Here is a 23,550-nt window from a genome sequence, read left to right as displayed (position 1 = left end):
ATGGTGGAAAACTGATGTTGCGGTTGGAACTTCAACACACATAAGGTTAAAGACAAAGAACAGAGAAGCAGAATTGAGGTACAATTTGCTGGCTGGTGAGGAACCCCTTTAAACAGTGATGGAGAAGTAGCTTGGTTTCCACAAAAAAGGACCGACAGATGCCAAGATGGACTTAACCCCAGAGTCCAACAGTTCTAAAATTGGCCTTAAAGAACACCAACGGATTTGGCGTTCTGAAGACATGTCGACTCCTACGTAGAAATTAAAAAATAGATCTGTGGTCTCTTTTCAGCCTTCTAAATTTGGAAAAGGCACATTCTGAATGTCCGTTTGCTTTCGTTGGGCACGTGGCTTTAACGTCACTCGTCCACATGGGGGAAAGGGGAAGGGAGAAGGCCAGTGCTCAACCTGGCCAACCAGGTTAAGGCAGTGAATAAACCATAATCCTCTACAACCAGTCAGATTTTGTTCAGGGTGCAACTCAGTGGTGGTATTCTACCGGTTCGCACGAACCGTTCGCTTTGGTTCGGGCGAACTTTTTTCTCCGACTTTCAGTCATGAACGAACCGGTTCGCTCCATTTTTGAAGTAAGGCCACCCACCCCTGTCTTATACTCACCTATATTTCCGTTTTCCGAAGCCCAGCTGATCGGAGGCAGCAGTGTGGATTGCCGCCCTCAGCTGTTTTCCTTACCAGCAACAGTGCGGGAGGCGAGTTTTCTGCAAACTGCGCGTCTGACACGGGCACGCTCAGCGAACCGTTTGTTAAACCGGTAGGATCCCACCCCTGGTGCAACTCTGTTTTAAGAGTCAATGGAGAGTCTCAGTCATCCAGGTCAAGGTTGTCCCAATGGTGCTTTTCTTTTTCAAGAGGCGACTGGACTTTCTGGTTTTTTTCTTTGAAGATGTTTCGCTTCTCATCTGCCCCCACCATCCAGTCATTCGGCTCTGACTGGATGGTGGGGAAGGGAAGGATTTCTACTCCTTGCAGACAGCTGGTCATTTGCATCCTTTGAGAGAGTCGTTGAAGCGCTGAAAGGACCACGTTGTAGACTGGAGATAGATGACGTCGTATCCCTTCCCCTGGATAAATTCTTCCATTAAGTATCCTTCCATTATATATCCTAAAAGGTAAAGGTTCCCCTCACACATACATGCTAGTCTTTGCTGACTCTAGGGGGCGGTGCTCATCTCCGTTTCAAAGCTGAAGAGCCAGCGCTGTCGGAAGACATCTCCGTGGTCATGTGACCAGCATGACTCAACGCCAAAGGCGCACGGAACGCTGTTCCCTTCCCACCAAAGGTGGTCCCTATTTTTTCTACTTGCATTTTTACGTGCTTTCGAAAGTGCTAGGTTGGCAGAAGCTGGGACAACTAACGGGAGCTCACCCCGTTATACGGCAGCACTAGGGATTCGAACCGCTGAGCTGCCGACCTTTCGATCGACAAGCTCAACGTCCTAGCCCCTGAGCCACCATGTCCCTTATTATATATCCTAAAGGAGCATAAATCCTTCCGTTCCCCACCATCCAGTCAGAGCTGAAGAAGCAAAACGTCTTCAAAGAAAAAACAAGAAAGCCCAGTTGCCTCTTGAAAAAGCACCTTTGAGACTCTGCTTTAGAGCCAAGTCAGCATCTTTAGAACTGATGTCCTGCAAAAGGCACACGGACAAGCAACCCATCCCAGCCACGACATTTCGCAGCTTGGATGTGCTCCAACCCCATAAAAGTTAAATCATGGCTGGTTACTCGGGCACATTTATCTTCTACCCGGCTCTTCGAACTAACTCGAGCAAAATAATAATAATAACAATAATAATTTTTAAAGAAATGCCCAGGCAGCCCTGGACCGAAGCTTCTCGGCTGCCAGAAACTTGGATGCACATGCTTTTAAGTGTGCAATTTACGGCCTGGGCTTTGTAAGAGATGGATGGAAGAAAGGTGTTTCCAAGGTGTTTCTGAGCCAAGATTTTGATTTCCTGGCTCTATGACAATCATTGAGATGTTTCTCCGGGCTGGGAACAACTGGAAAATATACAGGGGGAATTCCTGTTTATTTTCAACGGCAGAGAAGGCCATGGCAGCTGCTACTGAAAAGGTGCAGAACTTGTCACCTGCGAGACTAAACATCCTTAATGTCGGTTCCTAAAACAAAACACCTGACATACGACGCACAACTTATTCACACATGGGCACTGCACCTTCCATATGTTGCTTTAGGTTGCCTTGTTTTGAGCTCGTCCAAAGAGATTTATTTTTTAAGTCAGGGGTCTCCAACCTTGGCCACTTTAAGAATTGTGGACTTCAACTCAATTCTGGGAGTTGAAGTCGACAAGTCTTCAAGTGGCCAAGGTTGGAGACCCCTGTTTTAAGTGGTCCTCGACTTACGACCACAATTGAGCCCAACGTTTCTTAAGCAGGGCACGTGAATTTTTTGCCTCATTTTATGACTTTCGCCGCTCTGTGGTTCAGCAACTCGCTGCAATCGTTAAGCGAATCATGAGGTCATTAAGTGAACCTGGCTTCTTCCCCAGTTGACTTTGCTGGAAGTTGGCTGGGAAGGTCACAAATGGGGATCATCTCTCTCTCTCTCACACACACACATGCACACCGGGGATAGTGCAGGTAGAGGTAGTCCTCGACTTACAACAGTTCATTTAGTGACTGTTCAAAGTTACAACGGCACTGAAAAAAGTGACACATGACTGTTTTCACACTTGCGACTGTTGCCGCATCCTCGTGGTCACGTGATCAAAATTTGGCCACTCAGCAACTGACTCGTATTTATGACGGTTGCAGTGTCCTGGATGTGTGTGTGTGTCTGTGTGTCACGTGATCCTCATTTTGCGACCTTCTGACAAGCAAAGTCAACGAGGAAACCAGATCCATTTAACGGGCGTGTTACTAACTTAACTGCAGTGATTCACTTAACAACAATGGCAAGAAAAGTCATAAAATGAGGGGGGGGGAACTTGGAGGACCCCTGAAAGTAAAGAAAAGCTGCAGCCAGGTCAGAAGCACAGTAATGGGTTTCCTTCGTTGATCGGTTCACTTAATGACCGAGTTGCCAGTCCTAATTGTGGTCACTAAAACGAAAGGCTACCTGTACAGAATTAGGGTGGCTAAGAATTACTGAATTAGTGGCTAAGACACTGAGCTTGTCAATTGAAAGGTCGGCAGTTCGAATCCCTGGCGCCGTGTAACAGGGCGAGCTCCCGTTCCTTGTCCCAGCTTCTGCCAACCTAGTAGTTCGAAAGTAGGTAAAAAATGCAAGTAGAAAAATAGGGACCACCTTTGGTGGGAAGGGAACAGCGATCCGTGCGCCTCTGGCGTTGAGTCATGCCGGCCACATGACCACGGAGACGTCTTCGGACAGCGCTGGCTCTTCGGCTTTGAAACGGAGATGAGCACCGCCCCCTAGAGTCGGGAACGACTAGCACATATGTACGAGGGGAACCTTTACCTTTACAGAATTAGTATTTAACAAGGCCTCCTTGCTGGAGAGGAGTCGTTTACAGGTTATTCCGGTTTACTGAACTGTCAGCTCTCCAAAATTCATTCGTTCTGCTCGAAAAACAGAACCATTTCCCCAAGCCAAGAGATAACCCCGTTGCAATTCTCATTTCCTACTTTTTATGTTGCTTCTTTTGGGAGTTGCAACTTTTCATATCCACTCAAATGGGACTCGCACTTCAATACTGTTACAACTATCGGCTTGCTGGCCCTTTTCAAAGCCAGGAAGAAAATCCTTCCTATTCAGAGGTATTTTTGTGGGGGGAAGTCGGGTGGGGAGGAGAGGGAATGCTGGCCCATTAAGCCCCACCAGGAATTCTCCCTGGCCAATTAAGCAAAAAACAAAAAACGCCCGAAATCTGAATCCTGCTAGTTGTGCAAACTTTTATTGTCCTCGTGTTTTTTTTCCTCAGCAGCTCTGCAAAGAAGGCACCGAAACAAAAGCTTGTTAGGGTCACATACATTTGTGAGGGCCTACAAAGGGAGGGTTGTTTTTCCCTGCAAAGACCACCCACTGCATTCAGAATTCAGCAGACTTGCAGCCGGGCTTTTGCGAGGTGTTTCGTCCCCTAATTACGGGGGCCACAGAAATGCACCTGAGTGGGGAACCTCACACGCGCTTCAAATACTGGCACTGGCATTCCATACGCTTGGCACTCAAGAGGGGTCCACACCTCTCTCTTTTTTTTTTGTTTTTTGTTTGGACCTTGTAAAAATCCAAACATGCTTCCTGTTGTATAAGAACAGGAGTCCCTCTTAGGCTCACAAACAGGAAATGCATTATAAAAAGATAACCGTTAATTTAAACTATCTTGGTATTAATTAACTAACTGATGGTAAAGTTCACATCAGAAAACCTCTCGCTGACCAGCCGGTGTGCCACTGTCCCTAAAGGGTTGTGTAATTGAATATACTATGTGTTTGCTCTGTGTGTGTGTGTGTGTGGATAGATAGACAGACAGACATTGGATAGAAAGATTAGATATAGATATTGGATGGATGGATGGAGATAGATAGAGATAGACAGACAGATAGACATTACATAGAAAGATTAGATATAGATATTGGATGGATGGATGGATATAGATAGATAGATAGATAGATAGATAGATAGATAGATAGATAGATAGATAGATAGATGAGATATTTTTTTGTTTGTTTTGCATTTATATCCCGCCCTTCTCCGAAGACTCAGGGCAGCTTACACTATGTCAAGCAATAGTATTCATCCTATTTGTATAATTATATACAAAGTCAACTTATTGCCCCCAACAATCTGGGTCCTCATTTTACCTACCTTATAAAGGATGGAAGGCTGAGTCAACCTTGGGCCTGGTGGGACTAGAACCTGCAGTAATTGCAAGCAGCTGTGTTAATAACAGACTGTCTTAGCAGTCTGAGCCACCAGAGGCCCCTAAATTATTTATTTAATTTATATCCCGCCCTTCTCCGAAGACTCAGGGCAGCTTACACTATGTCAAGCAATAGTCTTCATCCTATTTGTATAATTATATACAAAGTCAACTTATTGCCCCCAACAATCTGGGTCCTCATTTTACCTACCTTATAAAGGATGGAAGGCTGAGTCAACCTTGGGCCTGGTGGGACTTGAACCTGCAGTAATTAGAAACTAGAACTTGCAGGCAGCTGCTGTTAATAACAGACTGCATTAGCAGTCTGAGCCACAGAGGCCCGATATATTTGGTATATATCCATCAATCCAAAACTCAAAACTACTTCTAAGCTTCAAATGGGCTGCATGCAGGTAACCCTCGACTTATGGCCACGATCAGGGCAGGAATGACTTGTCATTAAGCAATGCAGCCATTAAGTGAGTCCTCCTGTCTAATTTGACAACTTTTTTCTCCAGAACCATTTAAGCCAATCCTGCTAGCTTTAAAGACTCAGCTTGTTGGAAGCTGGCTGGGAAGGTCATAAAAGTGACTCCTGGACACTACAACGTCATAAATGGAGGCCGGTTGCCAAGCACCTGAATCTGAGTTGTAAGTGCAAGAAAAACCGTAGGTCACTTTTCTCCACGGCCACCATGATTTCCAATGTTCATTAAATGAATGTTCATAAATGAAGGATTACTCCCTTACGGATCATTGGATAGGAGAAAAGTAAAATTGAATAAATTGGTGCTTTGAAGCAGAGGCAGCAATTTTAATAATAGTCAAGCTCTTGTTACTCACTGTCCCCCCCCACACACACACACCTCCACTTTCCAGGAGCAGGAGCACTTTTCATCGCGTTCTCAAAATCCAAACCGCAACTGGTGTTTCTCCCTTACTTATGGTCTGAACAAGAGTCAAGAGGCCCCGAGCAACCCAGATTCGGCCCAGCTGGATGGAAGCAGTTACGCAAAATACATTCCATATGACTACCTAACTGTGAAACTGGTTCACCAAGTAAGTGGAAGCACGACAGAAGTTGCCAAGAAGCAAACTTCTTGGGTTAGAGGGCCAAGCAGTGATTTTTTTTTACAACCGATTATGCTTTTCATTTATTGTTTTAATGGTTTGATGTGCTTATTTTACTGAAGGGCTGTCAGGTGTCTAGAGTCACCTGGGCAAGGCGTGCTGGCGTAGAAGTTTCGTAAATAAATAATAAAATAACTAGGTCCAATATTCTGAGCGGATCAAGATCGACTCAGCTTTCCGTCCTTCTGAGGTCGGTAAAACGAGGACCCAGGTTGTTGGAGGCGATAGGCTGACTCTGTAAACCGCTTGAAGAGGGCTGTAAAAGCACAGGGAAGCGGTATATAAGTCTAAGTGGTATTGCTAAGTAAGCAAGACACAAAAGAACCATGTGTCAGGTTCACAACATATCCAGCAAAAAACATCCCTTTTTACTCAGGGGTAGGATACGGGTGAGCTTACAACAGCAACAAACAGATAGTCCTCAACTTACAACCAACCATGTTTTACAACAGCATTGAAAAAAAAGTGACTTATGACCGTTTTTCCCACACACTTACGACCGTTTCTATGGTCACACGATCAAAATATCCAGGCGCTTTGGCAACCAGTACATATTTATGACAGCTGCAGATTCCTCAGAATCACCTGATCGCCATTTCTGACAACAACAGGGGAGCCAGATTCGCGCAACAACCACATAACTAACTTCACAACTGGAGCGGTTCACTTAACGAACGTGTCAAGGAAGGTCGTAAAAGGGGGGGGGGCAAAGTTCACTTAACAACCATCTTGCTTAGCGACGGGAACGGTGGGCTCGATGGTGATCCTAAGTTGAGGGATACCTGTACAAGGGTGCCCTTAGGATGAGTGAGGGCCCGAGAAAGTGGGATATTTTTTTGTTGATACTCTAGAACAGGGGTCTGCAAACTTAGCTTTTTTAAGACTTGTGGACTTTAACTCCCAGAGTTCCTCAGCCAGCAAAGCTCTGAAGTCCACAAGTCTTAAAAAAGATCCAAGTTTGCAGATCCCTGCTCTAAAAAAAGTGCAGAGAAGAGCAGCAAAGAGGATTAGGGTCCGGAGGCTATAACGTATGAAGAACGGGTGCAGGAAGTGGGTACGTCTGGTTTAATGAAAAGAAAGACGAGGGGGAGACATGATAACAGTCTTCCAATATCTCGGGGGCTGCCACAAAGGGGGACCTATTTTCCAAAGCACCTGAAGGCAGGACAAGAAGCAATGGATGGAAACTTAACTTATAGAGAGAAGCAATCTAAAATTAAGGAGAAATTTCCTGACAGTGAGAACAATTCATCAGTGGAACGACTTGCCTCCAGAAACTGTGAATGCTCCAACACTGGAGGCCTTTGAGAAGAGATTGGACAGCCAAGGGTGCAGAGTTTCCTGCTTGGGTAAGACGGTTGGACTAGAAGACCCTCCAAGGTCCCATCCTCTGTTAGCCTGCCCACGTATTCTCCTCCTTCCGTCTCGAGCAAAAATGGAAAAGGAAGGGGGAGTTACAGGTTCTCCAGTACCTTAAAGTTTCCACCGTGAATTGAGATGAGGGTCATTCCATGCGCTCTACAAAAAGAGGAATGCAGAACACCAGGCCCGCAGGTAAGCGAGGGAGAGAAGGGGGCCCACATCCCAATTACACACACAAAAAATTCACTCTGTCAGTCCCCCTCCCCCCCCCCCCAGATAGTCCGGTTTCGTTATACACGCAGAGAAGTGGCTTTGCGGGCTGGCACTCAAACATGGAACCTACACTCTCGCTAGACACAGAGAGAGAGAGAGACAGAGAAACACACATACTTCCAATTTACAGCCTGGTGGGAAATTCCAAGCTACTCCAATCGGGCCAATCCTATCGAGTGGCAGAGACCCACGGGGAAAAAAATCGCGCGGGTGCCACGTCACCTGGACCGAGGCCTGCAGCCAGGTGTGAGCTCTGCTACGGTTCGCACGCTGAAGGCTGCGCACGTCTCTTCTTCGTCCGTCTCTTTCCTCCTCCCCCCCCCACTCCCTTTTATTCCCAAAACTTTCGACTCAACCGGCCTTTGGAAACAGACGCTGGCATTCGCGTCAAGCCACAACTATGCCAGAAAAACGTGGAAAAGCTATTAGCGTGCTCGGAGCTGGCACGGAGTCAGGATAGGATAGGATGGGAGTCTAGCGTGGTTACTATTTGAGTTCAGTGCTTCTCAAATTTGGTACGTCACTTTAAGACGGGTGGACCTCAACTCCCAGAATTCCCCAGCCGGCCATGTTCTCCCCCCCCCCCCCAAAAAAAATGCCATGTAGGGATTTTTTGGTCCTGCTAATTCAGAATTTCAACCGTGGCCAGAACTCACTCAGCCCTAAACTGGTTGGCAGCTCGGATCATTTAACTGAATAGCAGATGGCCAGCTTTGGCTTCACCCATATTGGCCCACAAATATCCAAAGGACAAGTCCTGAGCTGGATGAAGCCAGCCAACCAGCCAACCAATTCAAGCAGAAACTCCCGTCAAAATCTTGGGACTAATTCCAAATTCCGAGAAGGGAAACTTTATTTATTATATTTTTTTTTGCCTTGATTTGCACTCCGGCAAAACTTTGAGTCCTCCGCCAGAGAAATTCTCTCATTCCAATACAGGTAGCCCTCAATTTAACGTACGAACACAACTGAGCTCAAGACATACGTGAAGTGAATTCTGCCCTGTTTTACGACCTTTCTTGACACGGTTGTTAAGTGTATCCGGCTTCGCACATTGACTTTGCTCGTCAGAAGGTCGCAAAAGGGGGCCATGTGACCCCCCGCCGGGACACTGCGACTGTCGTAAGTATGAGTCAGTTGCCAAACATGCAAATTTTAATCACGTGATGCTGCAGTGGTTGTAAGTGTGGGAAAAACAATCGTAAGTCGCTTTTTCCAGTGCCGTCGTAAGTTTGAACGGTCACTAAACGAACTGTTGTAAGTCAAGAACTATCAAGCTAGAAGTTAAGAGGTCATTTCAGACAGAAATAAATGGAGGGGAGAACATGAAAATCACAACATCATGGCAACCCTTCAAATTTAGTTAGCTTGCAAAGCTCTCATAACAGGACCCACAACTGAACTATTTTATCGATTTATTATTACTTATTAAATTTATTTGCTGCCCCTCTCGTCTAAAAAGCGGCTCTGGGCAGCTTACTGCTTAACGTATTTAATTTGCATGCTACCTGACTCCTAATAATGCACAATTGAAAAAATAAGGAACAAAAATAAGGAATCCCACACCTGGAATTCCACATCCATTTTTTTGTCACATTCCAAAAGCGATGTTGAGACTTTGGAAAAAGTACAAAGCAGAGCAAGTAAGATGCTTAAAGGCCTGGAGACTAAAACATATGAAGAACGGTTGCAGGAACTGGGTATGTCTAGTCTAGAGAACAGAAGGACTGGTGGGGAGGGGATGACAGCAATATTCCAGTATTTGAGGGGCTGCCACAAAGAAGAGGGGGTCAATTTATTTTCCAAAGCACCCAAACGCCAGACAAGAAACAATGCTTGGAAATAAATCAAGGAGAGAAGCAACCTGGAATTGAGAAACTTCCTAACAGTGAGGACAATTAACCAGCGGAACAGCTTGCCACCAGAAGTTGTATGTCCTAATGTGTTATGGTTTTTAATTGGGGTTTTACTATTGTTTTTTAACAGTTTTAACGTTTAGCCATTATAGCGTTTTTTAATCTATTTATGTATATTGTTTTATGTTGGCTGCAAACCACTTTGAGTCCTTCGGGAGAAGGGCGGTATAGAAATTTAATAAACTAAACTAACTAAACTATGTGCTTCATCACCGGAGGTTTTTAGGAAAAGACTGGACAGTCACTTGTCTGAAATGGAATGGGGTCTCCTGCTTGAGCAGAGGGCTGGACTAGAAGACCTCCAAGGTCCCTTCCAGCTCTATCCTGATTAGGACTCAGATAGCAAGGGGGCAGAAAGCAGAGTGGAATGGGGAAAAAAAAAGAAAGAAAGAAAAGAAAACAACACACAGAATCAAAACTATCCAAGGACTCCAACTCACTCAAAAACCTGCGATATATATATATATATATATATATATATATTGCATTTACTCAACAGGCCTTACAACAAGCGAGATCTGTGTATCTACAAATGGTCGGGACTGGAGGCACCCACACTGCCATAAGAAGACCACCCACCAAGGTCAGTAGTGGTGGGGCGGAGGAGAAAAACAGAAACACTTCAGACATCTCCCAGTTCACATCTCTGCCGCCTGCTCTCTGGAGCTATAATAATTATGCAATTTCCCAAGATTCTAGGCACCAAAATACATACATACACCTCTGACTCAGGGGTGAGGGAGTTGGGAGGAGTTTAAAAAGACAACCTGGATCTGGCAAAGAGTTGCACCCAAAATGTACATCCACGCTCCGAGAGAGGCAGAGGAGTAATTCAATGGTGTTTTAATATTTCGGTCTGTCTGTCCCGAAAACGGCCGTTCGCAATACACAGGTAGTCCTCAACTTAACGACCACCATTGAGCCCAACATTTGGGTCGCTGAGCGAGACATCTGTCAAGTGAATTTTGTCCCACGTTACGGCCTTTCCTGCTGTTGAGCGAAGCACTGCAGACGGTAGATTAGTAACACGGTCGTTATGTGAATCTGGCTTCTTTTACTGCTTGGCTTCAGGGGCGGCAATGGAGGGGAATCATGTGACCCCCCCGGGGATACCGCAACCGTCATAAATGGGAGTCGGTTGCCAAGCCTCTGGGTTTGGATCACGTGACCATTCGGGGAAACTGCGGGAAAAGATCGCAAGTCGCATTTTTCAGCTCCCTTGTCGTTTTGAAGAGTCACTAAATGAACCGTTGGTAAGTCAAGGACTGCCTCTATAACCATTTGACTGAAATGATATAGGGTTTGAACGGGGGAAGGGGTGGGTTGGACTAGAACAGGGGTCTCCAACCTTGGCAACTTGAAGACTTGTGGACTTCAACTCCCAGAGTTCCTCAGCCAGCAAAGCTTTAGAACAGGGGTCTCCAACCTTGGCCATTTTAAGAGTTGTGGACTTCAACTCCCAGAGTTCCTCAGCCAGCAAAGCTTTAGAACAGGGGTCTCCAACCTTGGCAACTTGAAGACTTGTGGACTTCAACTCCCAGAGTTCCTCAGCCAGCAAAGCTTTAGAACAGGGGTCTCCAACCTTGGCCATTTTAAGACTTGTGGACTTCAACTCCCAGAGTTCCTCAGCCAGCAAAGCTTTAGAACAGGGGTCTCCAACCTTGGCAACTTGAAGACTTGTGGACTTCAACTCCCAGAGTTCCTCAGCCAGCAAAGCTTTAGAACAGGGGTCTCCAACTCTATCATTCTGTAACATCACAGGCAGTAGAAGTAAGAGGCAGGGATATTCGCTGTTTTTGTAAGGGGCCAGGAAATGTACGGGACAGCTCTCCGAAGGACATGACAGCCGACCTTTGGGGACAAGGCTGGAACCAGGAAGGGAAGTGAGGGGCGTGGCAGGAACCCTTTGATCCCTGGGCCAAATAAAACCAGGCAACACTGACGCCTCCTAACTACAAAGGGGGAAGAGGAGGAAAAGAAAAAAAAAAGGAAACTGCACTAAAATGCAGCAATCATCTAAAATTAGTGCCTGGGATAAATTATAATTGTGCTGTGTATTATTATTACACCTGACATAGCCCTATTTATAATAACATATCGTTATACATATATATTTATAATTACAGTTCCTTCCTCGGGAATTATATTGTACAAATGTAAGCCAAATCAGGAAGGTGAAAGGGGGGAGGGAAGGGATAAGGGGGGAAAAAATAGAATTTTCTGCTCTTTTTGCAAAGCAGGGACTACTCAAAGCGTAGCTATATATATATGGGGTGGAAGGGCGAGTAGGAGAATTTTGCTCCAAAATGACCACTAACCCCCGTGATGTTTTTTTATACTTGGAAGACGTACAGGCACCCCAGTCAACGCACGGTGGCTCAAAGCTCCCAAGGGATGGGGCTGCAGTTTAAAAAGTCAGTTTTTCCCACACTCCGTAGCCTAAAAAACGACGGGCGGGGAGGTGGGGGGGGGGAAGTAGCTCTAATCTCCCATCTCATCCCACATTGCTGGATGAATAATTGTCTAGGAAAGGGAGGGAAGGAGGGAGGGAGGAGGCTGGCTGGCTGGCTGGCTGGCAGCCCTTCAGCAGGCAAATGGAGCTGCCCCACCCAGCACTACCGTTGGCTTCTCTTCCTGCCCGCCTCCCCTTGGGTAGGCAAACACCAGGCACCTGACTGGCAGCCAAGCTTCAGTGCCCTCTAGCAAGGTAATCCAATGCCGACCTCTGCCCTGCCCACGCCAGGAAGATATTCCCCTGGATGGGCACCCTCCAGGTCAGCCACGCCACTTTCTCCACGCCTCGCAAGCATGCCAGACACGATGGGATCACACACGCTGTTGCCCTTCCTAGTCTCGCCCAGATAGGCCTCCCTTGAGTCTTCAGAGCCATTCACCTGGCAGCTTCCAAGCACCCCCCCCCATAAGCTGGCTCTAAGCAGCCGGGACCCCCACTCCACCCCAAATGCCAACACGGGGCAAAGGGTCCCTTTCTTCAATGGGGATGTCTGGATCCAAGCCCTGTCCATTTTGCCATAGTTCTTTGTCCCTTCCTGGGGTCATTTAGGGTGCAGCTCCCACGCCAACTTGGGGGGGCGCTTCGATTGCTCACGCTCCCCTCCAGCCGTAGCCCCCCCCCACTCCCCAATGCCCTTCCTTTCCAGCCTCTGCACTGCACAGCCAAGCCAAGACCTCCAAAGCCCATAGATGCCCACAAAGGCCCCCCTGGCCCTCCAGCCATGCCCAGTTTCTGCCCAATGCCCAGGCGCAGCCCGAAGTGGTGCCAAGGGCCCTGTGCCACACACACACACACACACACACACACACACACACACACACACACACACACACACACACACACACTTCCTCCTCCCCGGGCCGTGACTCAGGACCACTCCCAGCCAGCAGGATCGACCTGGCCCTTCCTGGGAGCCCGTCCTTCGCCCGGACGGCACCTGGCGCAAGATCAGGCACCTGGGCTGTCAGGTGAACTGCGGCGATGGTGGGCCTTCCCTCCTTCCCACCCACCCCCTTCGCCGCAGGGCCCCCCAAACCCCGGCCTCCCCAGGCACGCAAAGAAGGCGACAATCCCAGCAGGCAGGAAAGCCGGATCGGCTCTTGGCTTGATTTTTCCCTCCGATTTCATGCATTGCCCTTCCTCTCCAGCCACGAGACAGACACCAAGGAAACCGCATGCAAAAGTTAAGTTGCCCGGGTCTTTTGCCTGGCGCCAAGCCCAGCCCAGCCCAGCCCAGCCCCTCTTCTCGCCCCGCCGGAGAATGCCCCAAGGCCGGTGGGCGAACAGGCGCGCAGTCCGGTTGCCAAAGAAGCGCGCCAGCCTTTTGCATGGCTTTCTAGCGGATCAAGCACCCTGCCCATGCCCAGGGGCAACCTCGCCTTCCGATTTCCCCAGCTGGAGGCTGTTCCCTCCCCCCCGTTGCATTGCTTTCTAGCAGAGGAAGCACTCTGCCCATGCCCAGAGGCGCCCTCGCCTTCTGATTCCCCAGCTGGAGGCTGTTCCCCCCCCCACATACACGCACCCATTGCACTGCCTTCTAGCAGAGCAAGCACTCTGCCCATGCCTAGAGGCGCCCTCCTCTTCGAACCCCTAGCTGGAAGCTGTTCTCCCACCCCAACCCTCCAAATTGCATTGCTTTCTAGCAGAGCAGGCACTCCGCCCATGCCCAGAGGCGCCCTCGCCTTCTGATTCCCCAGCTGGAGGCTGTTCCCCCCCCCCACATACACGCACCCATTGCACTGCCTTCTAGCAGAGCAAGCACTCTGCCCATGCCTTGAGGCGCCCTCCTCTTTGATTCTCTAGCTGGAAGCTAGAGAAGCTCTCTGCCCATGCCCAGAGGCGCCCTCGCCTTCTGATTCTCCAGCTGGGTGCCGTTTCCTCCCATTGCCTGCCCGCCCTCACCTTGCGCTGCTGCTTCTCCCAGGCCGGGTCGAGCAGGAGGTCCCGATCCCAGTCGTCCTCCTGAGCCATGTAGTCGCCGATGCCCGGCCCGTTGCCGCCGTACTGATAGGCAGGTTGTCCGGCGGCGTGGTAATCCACCATGCTCTACGCTGGCGCTTGAGGGGACTTCGGACTCGAGGCCGGAGAAAGAAGCGGCGGAGAGACGGAGCAGCAGACGGAGAAAGGAGCGCTCAGCTCCGAGCGCGGCGGCTGCACGGGACCGACTGACGACGACGCGCCCCAAGCGGGGGGGGCCGCTGCGCCTGCGCCGCCCCGCCCACACGGCCCGGAGAAACCCCGCCCACGGGAGAAGACAAGAAAGCCCGCTCTTGCCCGGCCGCCGACCAATCCTCGAAGACTTTCGGGAAAGCGCAGGCGCGCCCGTCCCCGGCACCGCGCAGGCGCAAAAAAAAAAGAAGCCCTCCGCGAGCGGGAAGAGCGAATGTGCAAAAAAAAAAAGCGGGCCTTTGGCCGGATCCCGCAGGCTGACTGGGCGCGCCCAGTGCGCGTGCGCGAAGGCTTTCGATTTTTTCTTTTTCTTTTCCCTCCACGCGGTTATGACCTTTTTGGCGTCTCCCGCGTGGATGGATTTGCTTTTAAGTGTTATAGTTTCGAAGTAAAGAGGCTTCATCGGGGAGTCGTGGACTTGGGCGGGTCAAAGTGGCCCTTTGATTCGTGCTCCAGACAAATTCTTACACAGTGTTTCTGAAACTGGGCAACTTTTAAGGTATGTGGACTTCAACTCCCAGAATTCCCCAGCCAGCCTTGCTGGCTGGGGAATTCTGGGAGTTGCAGTCCACATATCTTCAAGGACACCATGTTGCAATACAACACATTTAGGGATTTGTAGCTACTTCTAGTAACATCTATCTTTAATTCTGTAGAGCAGGGGTCTCCAAACTTGGTCCCTTTAAGACTTGTGGACTTCAACTCCCAGCAAAGCTGGCTGAGGGACTCTGGGAGTTGAAATCCACAAGTCTCAAAGGGACCAAGGTTGGAGACCCCTGGATTAGATGACGTCCAAGCTTTGCTGGCTGAGTGACTCTGGGAGTTGAAGTCCACAAGTCTTCAAAGGACCAAGGTTGGAGATCCCTGGACTAGATGACCTCCAAGCTTTGCTGGCTGAGGAACTCTGGGAGTTGAAGTCCACAAGTCTTCAAGGGACCAAGGTTGGAGACCCCTGGACTAGATGACCTCCAAGCTTTGCTGGCTGAGGGACTCTGGGAGTTGAAGTCCACGAATCTTAAAGGGACCAAGGTTGGAGACCCCTGGACTAGATGACCTTCAAGCTTTGCTGGCTGAGGAACTCTGGGAGTTGAAGTCCACGAATCTTAAAGGGACCAAGGTTGGAGACCCCTGGACTAGATGACCTCCAAGCTTTGCTGGCTGAGGAACTCTGGGAGTTGAAGTCCACGAATCTTAAAGGGACCAAGGTTAGAGACCCCTGGATTAGATGACCTCCAAGCTTTGCTGGCTGAGGGACTCTGGGAGTTGAAGGGACCAAGGTTGGAGACCCCTGCGTAGAGATTCTCCCTCATCCAAGTCACGGTTGTCCCAAAGGCGCTTTTTCAGGAGGCAACTGGACTTTCCTGTATTTTTTTTTTCTTCGAAGACATTTCTGCCATTTGTCAGAAATGATGTAAGGTCTCCTGCTTGGGCAGTGGGTTGGACTAGATGACCTACAAGGTCCCTTCCAACCAGGGGTTGAAATTCAGCAGGTTCTGAAAGGTTCTGGAGAACCGGTAGCGAAAATTTTGAGTACTTTGGAGAACCGGCAAATACCACCTCTGGCTGGCCCCGGGGTGGGAGTGGAGATTTTGCAGTATCCTTTGCTAGCCACGCCCACCAAGCTACACCACGCCCACCGAGTCACGCCCACAGAACCGGTAGTAAAAAAAAATTGGACTTCACTGCTTCCAACTCTGTTAATCTGATGTTTCGCTTCTCATCCAAGAAGCTTCTTCAACCCCTATCCTGTCAGAACTGAAGAAGCTTTTTGGATGAGAAGCAAAACGTCTTCAAAGAAAAGAAACAAGAAAATCCAGTTGTGACCTCCTGAAAAAGCACCTTTGGGACATCCATCTTTAATGGTTGCATGAAAGACAGTAATTCAATGAGTACTTTTAGGCCTTGGCAGCTGTCAAGGAAGAAATTAAGAGATTTTAAAAAATCCGTACTGATTTTTAACAATAGCCACTATTTTTTTTTTTTAAAAAAAGCAATGCCAGAAAAGAGGGGTGGGGGGGTTTAGAAATCGTGCACGCTTTGCATTTGGATTGTGTTGTTCAGTCATGCTGGTTCTTGGAGGATTCGACCACTTCCTTTCTTGGTGCAAACTTGAGGTTACAATTTAAGGAACTTGTGGTTTAAAATAACCCGAGGTTGTATCTCCTTCCCTAAAACGGATCGTCTCCAGGGCTAAAGGACTTCAGGAAAGTGACCTTTGCCGTCTTAATTTTTCCTTCTGCATCAGGGATCACAGGATCTGCTCAGCTGCTTGGAAGAGCAAAATGGAGCAACCCCCAAGGGAAGTTTTATTGATTTCAAAGAAATGCAGGCTCCATTTATGGAATTTTACTCCATCCTGCCCCAGATAGTCTATTCTGTTGTGGCTCGTAACACCTCTCAAATGAATATATGGAGATTCTCAGTCATCCAGGTCATGGCTGCCCCAAATGAGACTTCTCAAATGAGATTTCTCTACCTTTTATTTGTATCTAACGCTGTGAATGCTAGCTAAGAAGGAATTCCTGCAGATGAATGAAGTCCATATGTCTTAAAAGTTGCCAATTCTGTTCAACCGTCAGCATTTGATTGCTTTGCTGGGATCTGGTGACCTGGTCATTTTAAATGCAGAGTTAGATTTAATGCACAAGCGTAGGGGTGTCAAACTCAAGGCCTGCGGGCCGAATCCGGCCCCCGGAGTGCTTAAATCTGGCCTGTGGGACTGCCCTGAAAACAGCAAAGGACCGACCTGTGGTACATCTGCCATCGTAAACGGAGCTCGAGAGAGCTGTTTTCAGCCGCGACGACCTCCTGCAACCCTCTACCAACGAAAAGAGAGCTTGGAGAGGCCGTGCACAGTCTGCCCGAGCTCCGTTTTCACTGGCAGAAGGCTGCAGGAGGCCATCGCGGCCGAAAACGGAGCTGTGATGAGTGACGTTGAGCTGGCCACTCCCACCATGGCCATGGCCCTCACTTCTGCACCCCCCCAAAGTCAAACACAACCCTGATGCAGCCCTCAATGAAATCAAGTTTGACACCCCTGTGTGTTGTGTCTCGTCCGCTTTCACCGCAGCCGGGGCCTTCTTATCTGCTTCCGAACGCTGAGGAATGTCCTAGTATGCCTCCCGGCCCCAGCCCTGGCTCCATGCCCAAACAGGCTGAGGAAGAAGAAGCGCCTCCCGCCCCAGCCCTGGCTCCATGCCCAGACAGGCTGAAGAAGAAGAAATACCTCCAGCCCCCAGCTCTGGCTCCATGCCCAGGCAAACGGAGCAACTAGACCCCTCCCCCTCCCCCTCCGCATGTGAGCCTGAGGAAGGTCAATTACCAACAGCTGCAGACTGGAGTGACTCTCGCTTCAGAAGAATTGATAGGCGGCGGCGACAGAAGGAAGGGAGGGGCAGGCCTGGATAAGTGCTGAGTCATGGAGCCACACCCCATGGCCTATATAAAGGATCTGCTTTCTGGCAGTCTCTGAGTCAGGCAAAGTCTAAACATATCTTGCTGAAGTCACTTTCTGGTCTCCTGCCTGCCTTGAGGACTTTGCTAGGACTTTGGCAGAGCTGCAGAGGCACGCCTGATTCGGATTTCCTTGACCCGGCTGTCAGCGGAGGAGTGGGACACGACACTGTGTTAGCGAAGGGCAAACCGACCAACAGAGAAGGAACACTAACATCAAGGATGGTGTGTGTGATTCCCCCCACAGGCAATTATTACTTGGGAAAGGGACAATTTTGGTGAAAATCACAGCCTAGCAAAAAAAAAGTTAACCACCCCATCCCATCCCCTCCCCTCCCTGAACTGCAGTACATATCCCTATTTTTCTTTCTTACTTTGAGCTTTAGATCGTAAAACCACAGGCAAATTTAAACCTAGTCTTACATTTACCGTAACATGTAGTTTGGCTAGAAGGCTAAGGCAATGATAGGTTGCCAAGACATCTAACTTTACTAATCACAGACAGGACTTTTGTCGTTCTTATTTCACACCCTGACTCTGGATCTCAAACTATGCCTTCAAGCCTTCAAGAAGCCGCTGCAAGAGATCATACGAGTGGTTCTCGATTTAGGATCACAACTGAGCACAAAATTTCCATTGTTAAACCAGGGACTTTTTAAGTGAGTTGCAGCCAGTGGTGGGATTCAGCCGGTTTGCGGGAACTGGTAGCTAAATTGCTGACTGGCTCCGCCCCTTCTAGGAGTCCCCACACACCGCATTTTGGCTCCCAGGTAAGTGCAGGGAGGCTAGGCAAAAAACGGGGTGCTGGGGGGCATGCCCCCGCACGGGCCATTTTCGCTCCCAGAAGGCTTCAGGAAGGCCTCCTAGACCCGAAATGGCACACGGGGGGCACTCCCCCCCCATGGCCCACTTTTGCTTCCGGAAGGGTGCAGGAGGCCGAGTGCTGTCTGTCACACCCCTTGGCCACGCCCATCTAGGCGGTCATTAGGGCAGAGAACCGGTTGTTAAATTATTTGAATCCCACCACTGGTTGCAGTTATATTAAACATTTTTATTTTTACTATAGTTAAGCAAATCAGTTATGTGACTCCTGTAGTTGTTAAGTAAATCTGGCTCCCCCCCCCCACCCTCCGACTTCGCTTGTCAGAAGCTAGCTGGAACCGTCGCGAACGGTGATCACATGACCTCAGGACGCCGCCATCCCCGATTGTTTAAGTGCCCGAGTTTTCAATCATGTGGACCTGAGACTGCGGTCTATAAGTCACTTTTTTTTCGATGTCGCTGCAACTCCAAACCGTCGGAGTTGAATGAACGGTGGGAAGTCAGAGCCCTTGTATCACAGTACATTTCGTGACCATTCAAAGTTATAACAGCATTGGGGGAAAAAAGGATTTGGGGGGACCACTTTTCATCCTTATGACCACTGCAGCCTCCCCAAAGTCACATGATCAAAATTCAGACTCATACCTAAGACCAGGGGTCTCCAACCTTGGCCACTTTAAGACTTGTGGACTTCAACTCCCAGAATTCCTCAGCCAGCTTTGCTGGCTGAGGAATTCTGGGAGTTGAAGTCCACAAGTCTTAAAGTGACTAAGGTTGGAGACCCCTGCCTAAGACGGTTGCAGGTTCACTTAACAACTGTGGCAAGAGAGGCGGTAAAAATGGGGCAAACGTCATTGAACAAACGTTTCGCCCGGCGACAGAAACCCTCGGCTCAACTGCAATCGGACTTTTCTGCAGTCAAGCAAAGCCGCCGTTAACAACAATAACTGGAAAACGGACGTCCATTTGGATCACCCTGGGAAACAAACGCACAAGCGAACAACAATAACATCCTTTTCTTGCCGCAAAAAGCCACTTGAATTTTGTTAGCCGTAGCGAAGGTTGCTTATGGCCCAATTCTTCGTCGTCATGGCCCTAGGCCCAATTCTCATCACCAGCTGGAAGGAAGAAGGGGGGGGGGAATTCAAGTGGCAGATACTTTCAATACTCGCATCGCCCTTCAGGAATATCTACATAGGCAGGATTCACAGGAAGCGTCCTGCAACTGTTGGGGAAGATCCCAGAAACTCTCTGGTCCCACGGGGGATCCCCAAAGCAGCAAAACCCTTCCACCGTTCCCACCCTAATTAATTCGTCAGAGAAAGAAGATGCCTGAATTAGCTTCTCAAGTCACATGAAGAGGAGGCATTGACCCTTAACCAGAGTGTCCGTTTCCTTTTACAAGAAATATGTGGAGTGTTCTAAAAATGACACTGTTCCCCCTTAAGCCTCAATCTTGGTAACTTGGAAAGGTGTATGGACTTCAACTCCCAGGATTCCCCAGCCAGCATGGAATCATGGGAGTTGAAGTCCACACATCTTCACCCGTGGTGGGTTGCACTTACTTTTGCTACCGGTTCGCTCCGCGTGTGCAGAAGCGTATTTGATGACGTCCGGGTGGATGGGCGGAGCCTCCTGCTGCTCCTGCTACCGGTTCGCCCAAACCAGGGTGAACCGGTAGCAACCCACCACTGATCTTCATGCTCTCGAGGTTAAGAAACATTGCTTTCAGCAAGAAGTTTGAATGTCCCCTGGGAAACCTTTGAAAATCGTACCTTCAGACGCTCGTAAACGAACGGTTGTAAGTCAAGGACTACCTCTGGTTACTAGGCAACGCCTTTTAAAGTCAGCTTCCTCACAATCCTGATTTTTTTTTTTTACATAACTAGTTTCCTTGTTAACGTGAATTCCCATTTTCCCCCCCTGCTTTTTTCAAAAGAAGACGCTATGGTCAGCTTCCATTCAAAAGCTCACAACTATTGCAAAAACGTGTTGACTTAAGCCATGATGGTTGTGGCTATCCAGTTACACTTATGAAGTGCGATTGATAAGCGTGTCCTTTGCTTTATTGCCCTGTCTCTATGGAAACCACACAGTTTTTGTTTTTCAGGAATTTGCTTCTAATAACCATTATTTCATGGCGGTGATGAGATACCTTGGGTGTGGATGCGATACCCGTTCTTGTTCCTAACGCTGATCGGCCTTCTACTCTTGCGGGCACAAGTACAGTTCAGCCCTTGGTAAAAGGTTAAGATAACACAAAATGCCAACACAATGAGGTAGTTGTCAGCATTAATTTTTGCATCCTTTTTTTCCATCTTCTAGTTCAGGGGATTGTACACACCTTTTTTTTCCTCCTACTTCCTTCTCTGCCTAATATGGAAAGAGTCAGTCAGGGAGAAAAGTTTACAACTTGCATTACGGGGACTCTGTTAAAAAAAACCATGTGTCATCTTCCACCGTATGCAAAGGAGGGGCCCAAGAACTCAGCAATTTATTTATTTTACTGCCTGTCCCAACCATGATGGATTCTTGGAGGCATCCGGAAATAAAAGATAGATACACCTGAGAAATCAAATGCATTAGAACAAGTGTTTTAACGCCTGGAAATATTGAAGATGTGTGGACTTCAACTCCCAGAATTCCCCAACCAGCATGCAAATGAGATTTAAGACTTGTGGACTTCAACTCCCAGAATTCCCCAACCAGCATGCAAATGAGATTTAAGACTTGTGGACTTCAACTCCCAGAATTCCCTGGCCATCATGGTAAGGAACTTCCAAGATGCATAGACTTCCAGAATCCTTCATTGTGAAGTGTGGAATTCTGGGACTTGAACTCCACGCCTCTTCAAAGTTGCCGAGGTTGGAAAAAAAAAAAAGAACTGCATTAGGAGAGCACATTGTGGGTCAAAAGATTGCTGCAACGCAACCGCCTGAGCTTGTGAAATATTAACAAAGTGATCTGCGGTAGCAGGAGGGAAAGTTCCACAATGTGGATTTGACTTTCAGCTCCTGAGAAAACCGTCAGAGGGAACAATAATGCTTTATGCATTTAATGAGTTCTCTAACTGGTTTGCAAAGCTAAATAATAACCCATCATTTTCTAGCCAGCATCCTTCCTCTTTTCCCCCGCCCCTCTTTGCTGCTCCTAGATGTCGGGGAACCCTGCTGGTTGGGGATGATGGGACCCCAGATCTCAGGAGTAAGAGGGTATTTGCATCCGGCTGCACCAATCCAGCTCCATTCTCGAGGCCTGGGACTGAGGGAGCTCCTGCGTGGAAGGATGCAAAGTCATGGCCAGCATTTAAATGCTCATTTATCTCTGGAATGTTTAGCATCTCCCCGGACAGGAAAAGACAAGGGCACAACCCTGCTGGATCGCTCAATGGAAAACAAAGGGGAGGGGAGAGCAGACGGGGAGGGAGAGGGGAGGTCAGGAAAGAAAGAAAGAAAAAAAAAATGTGGATAGAATTGCAAAACAGCCAGGAGGATCCCCAGCCAAGTTTTGAAACAGCTCCCAAATGGACTCGTCGGTGGGGAGGGGGGGAGAGAGAGAGAAGAGGGGGGGCTGCCAAATTCCCAGCCTTCCTGTGGAATTTCTCCCATCTGGAGACAGGCTTTATAAGGCCACCTTCTGGAACCACGACAATCCCCCTCCCCACTCCCCTGCCCCCTCCCTGCTTTGCAATCTGTGTAAATCTCAGACACAGCACCGACTCTCGCCAGACAGACCAGGGCTGTGCAAAGCCGTCTCTGTGAAGGGAAAAAGGAAAAAAAAAAGAAAAACTCCGGCGGCATCTGATCTACGGCCATCTGGCTGTCAGAAGGCCGAGCCTTTTCCAGACCGGCTGCGTTCACACAGAGACCCGGGGAAGATCTGCCTTCCCGCTCGCACAGGGCGGCCCGTTTGGCGGCAAAGAGGGGGCTTGCGTTTGAATTCTGACATCTCCCTGGCTTCTTTGTCGTCACGGTTGAGCACGGAGCATTCCCACCATCGTGGTTTTCGTAGGTTTAGCACTATTCCGCTTACATCCTTTTCTCCCCCCATTTTCTCTAATAGCGATAGCACTTAAGACTTACATACCGCTTCGCAGGGCTTTGCAGCCGTCTCTAAGCGGTTTACAGAGTCGACATCTTTCCCCTCTCCGCTCCCCCACCCCAACAATCTCGTTTTACCGACCTGGGAAGGATGGCAGGCTGAATCAACCTTGAGCCAGTCAAGATCGAACTGCTGGCAGTCGGCAGAGTTAGCCTGCAATACCACATTCTAGCCACTGCGCCACAAGGGCCCTCCCTCCCTGCCTTCCTTTCCTTCTCCCTTCCATCCTTAGCACTTAGCAATAGCACATAAGACTTCTGTATCGCTTCAAAGTGCTTCCCAGCGCTCTCTAAGTGGTTTAGAGTCGGCATCTTGCCGTCAACAACCTGGGTTCTCATTTTACCAACCTCGGAAGGATGGAAAACTGAGTCAACCTTGAGCCTGTCAGGATCGAACTGCTGGCAGTCGGCAGAGTTAGCCTGCAATACTGCATTCTAACCACCGAGCCACCAGGGCCCGCCCTGCCTGCTTGCCTGCCCTTCCCACTTAGCAATAGCACTTAAGACATATCTACGAGACCGCCTGCTGCTACCAATAGCCTCCCATCGACCCGTGCGCTCCCATAGAGAGGGTCTTCTCAGGGTGCCGTCGGTCAAACAATGTAGACTGGCGACCCCCAGGGGGAGGGCCTTCTCTGTGGGGGCTCCTGCCCTCTGGAATGAGCTGTCTCCGAGGATATGTCAACTTCCTGATCTCCGGACCTTTCGCCGCGAGCTAAAGACCTTTCTATTTCATCGTGCAGGGCTGGCTTAATGAAGTTTTTTATTGGGGTTTTATTATAATCTTAAATTCCTTCAGCCTTTAATTTAATTAGTTTTTAAATGTTTTTTAATTTTTCTGATTTGTGCTTTTTACCCTGGCTGTAAACCGCCCTGAGCTCTTCAGGAGAATGGCGGCATATAAATTAATTAATTAAATAAATAAATAAATAAATAAATATACCGCT

The 23,550-nt window shown here is 48.7% G+C and overlaps 1 protein-coding gene across 2 annotated transcripts in view; it reads right to left on the bottom strand.

Annotated features, from left to right (window-relative positions):
* ACTN4 (actinin alpha 4) overlaps positions 1 to 14,237 on the bottom strand; it is a 103,368-nt gene extending 89,131 nt beyond the window's left edge. For both annotated transcript variants that reach the window (XM_058195152.1, XM_058195154.1), the window contains exon 1: positions 13,962 to 14,237. In XM_058195152.1, the coding sequence (XP_058051135.1) occupies positions 13,962 to 14,102 (141 nt within the window). In that variant the 5' untranslated portion in view covers positions 14,103 to 14,237. The remainder of the gene's footprint in view (positions 1 to 13,961) is intronic.
* Between the last annotated feature and the right edge of the window lie 9,313 nt (positions 14,238 to 23,550).

The sequence above is a fragment of the Ahaetulla prasina genome, chromosome 10 (genome assembly GCF_028640845.1).
Source record: "Ahaetulla prasina isolate Xishuangbanna chromosome 10, ASM2864084v1, whole genome shotgun sequence".
Classification (NCBI taxonomy): Eukaryota; Metazoa; Chordata; class Lepidosauria; order Squamata; family Colubridae; genus Ahaetulla; species Ahaetulla prasina.
The sequence above is the reverse complement of the archived record's forward strand: the minus strand, read 5'-3'. Positions and strand labels throughout refer to the sequence as shown.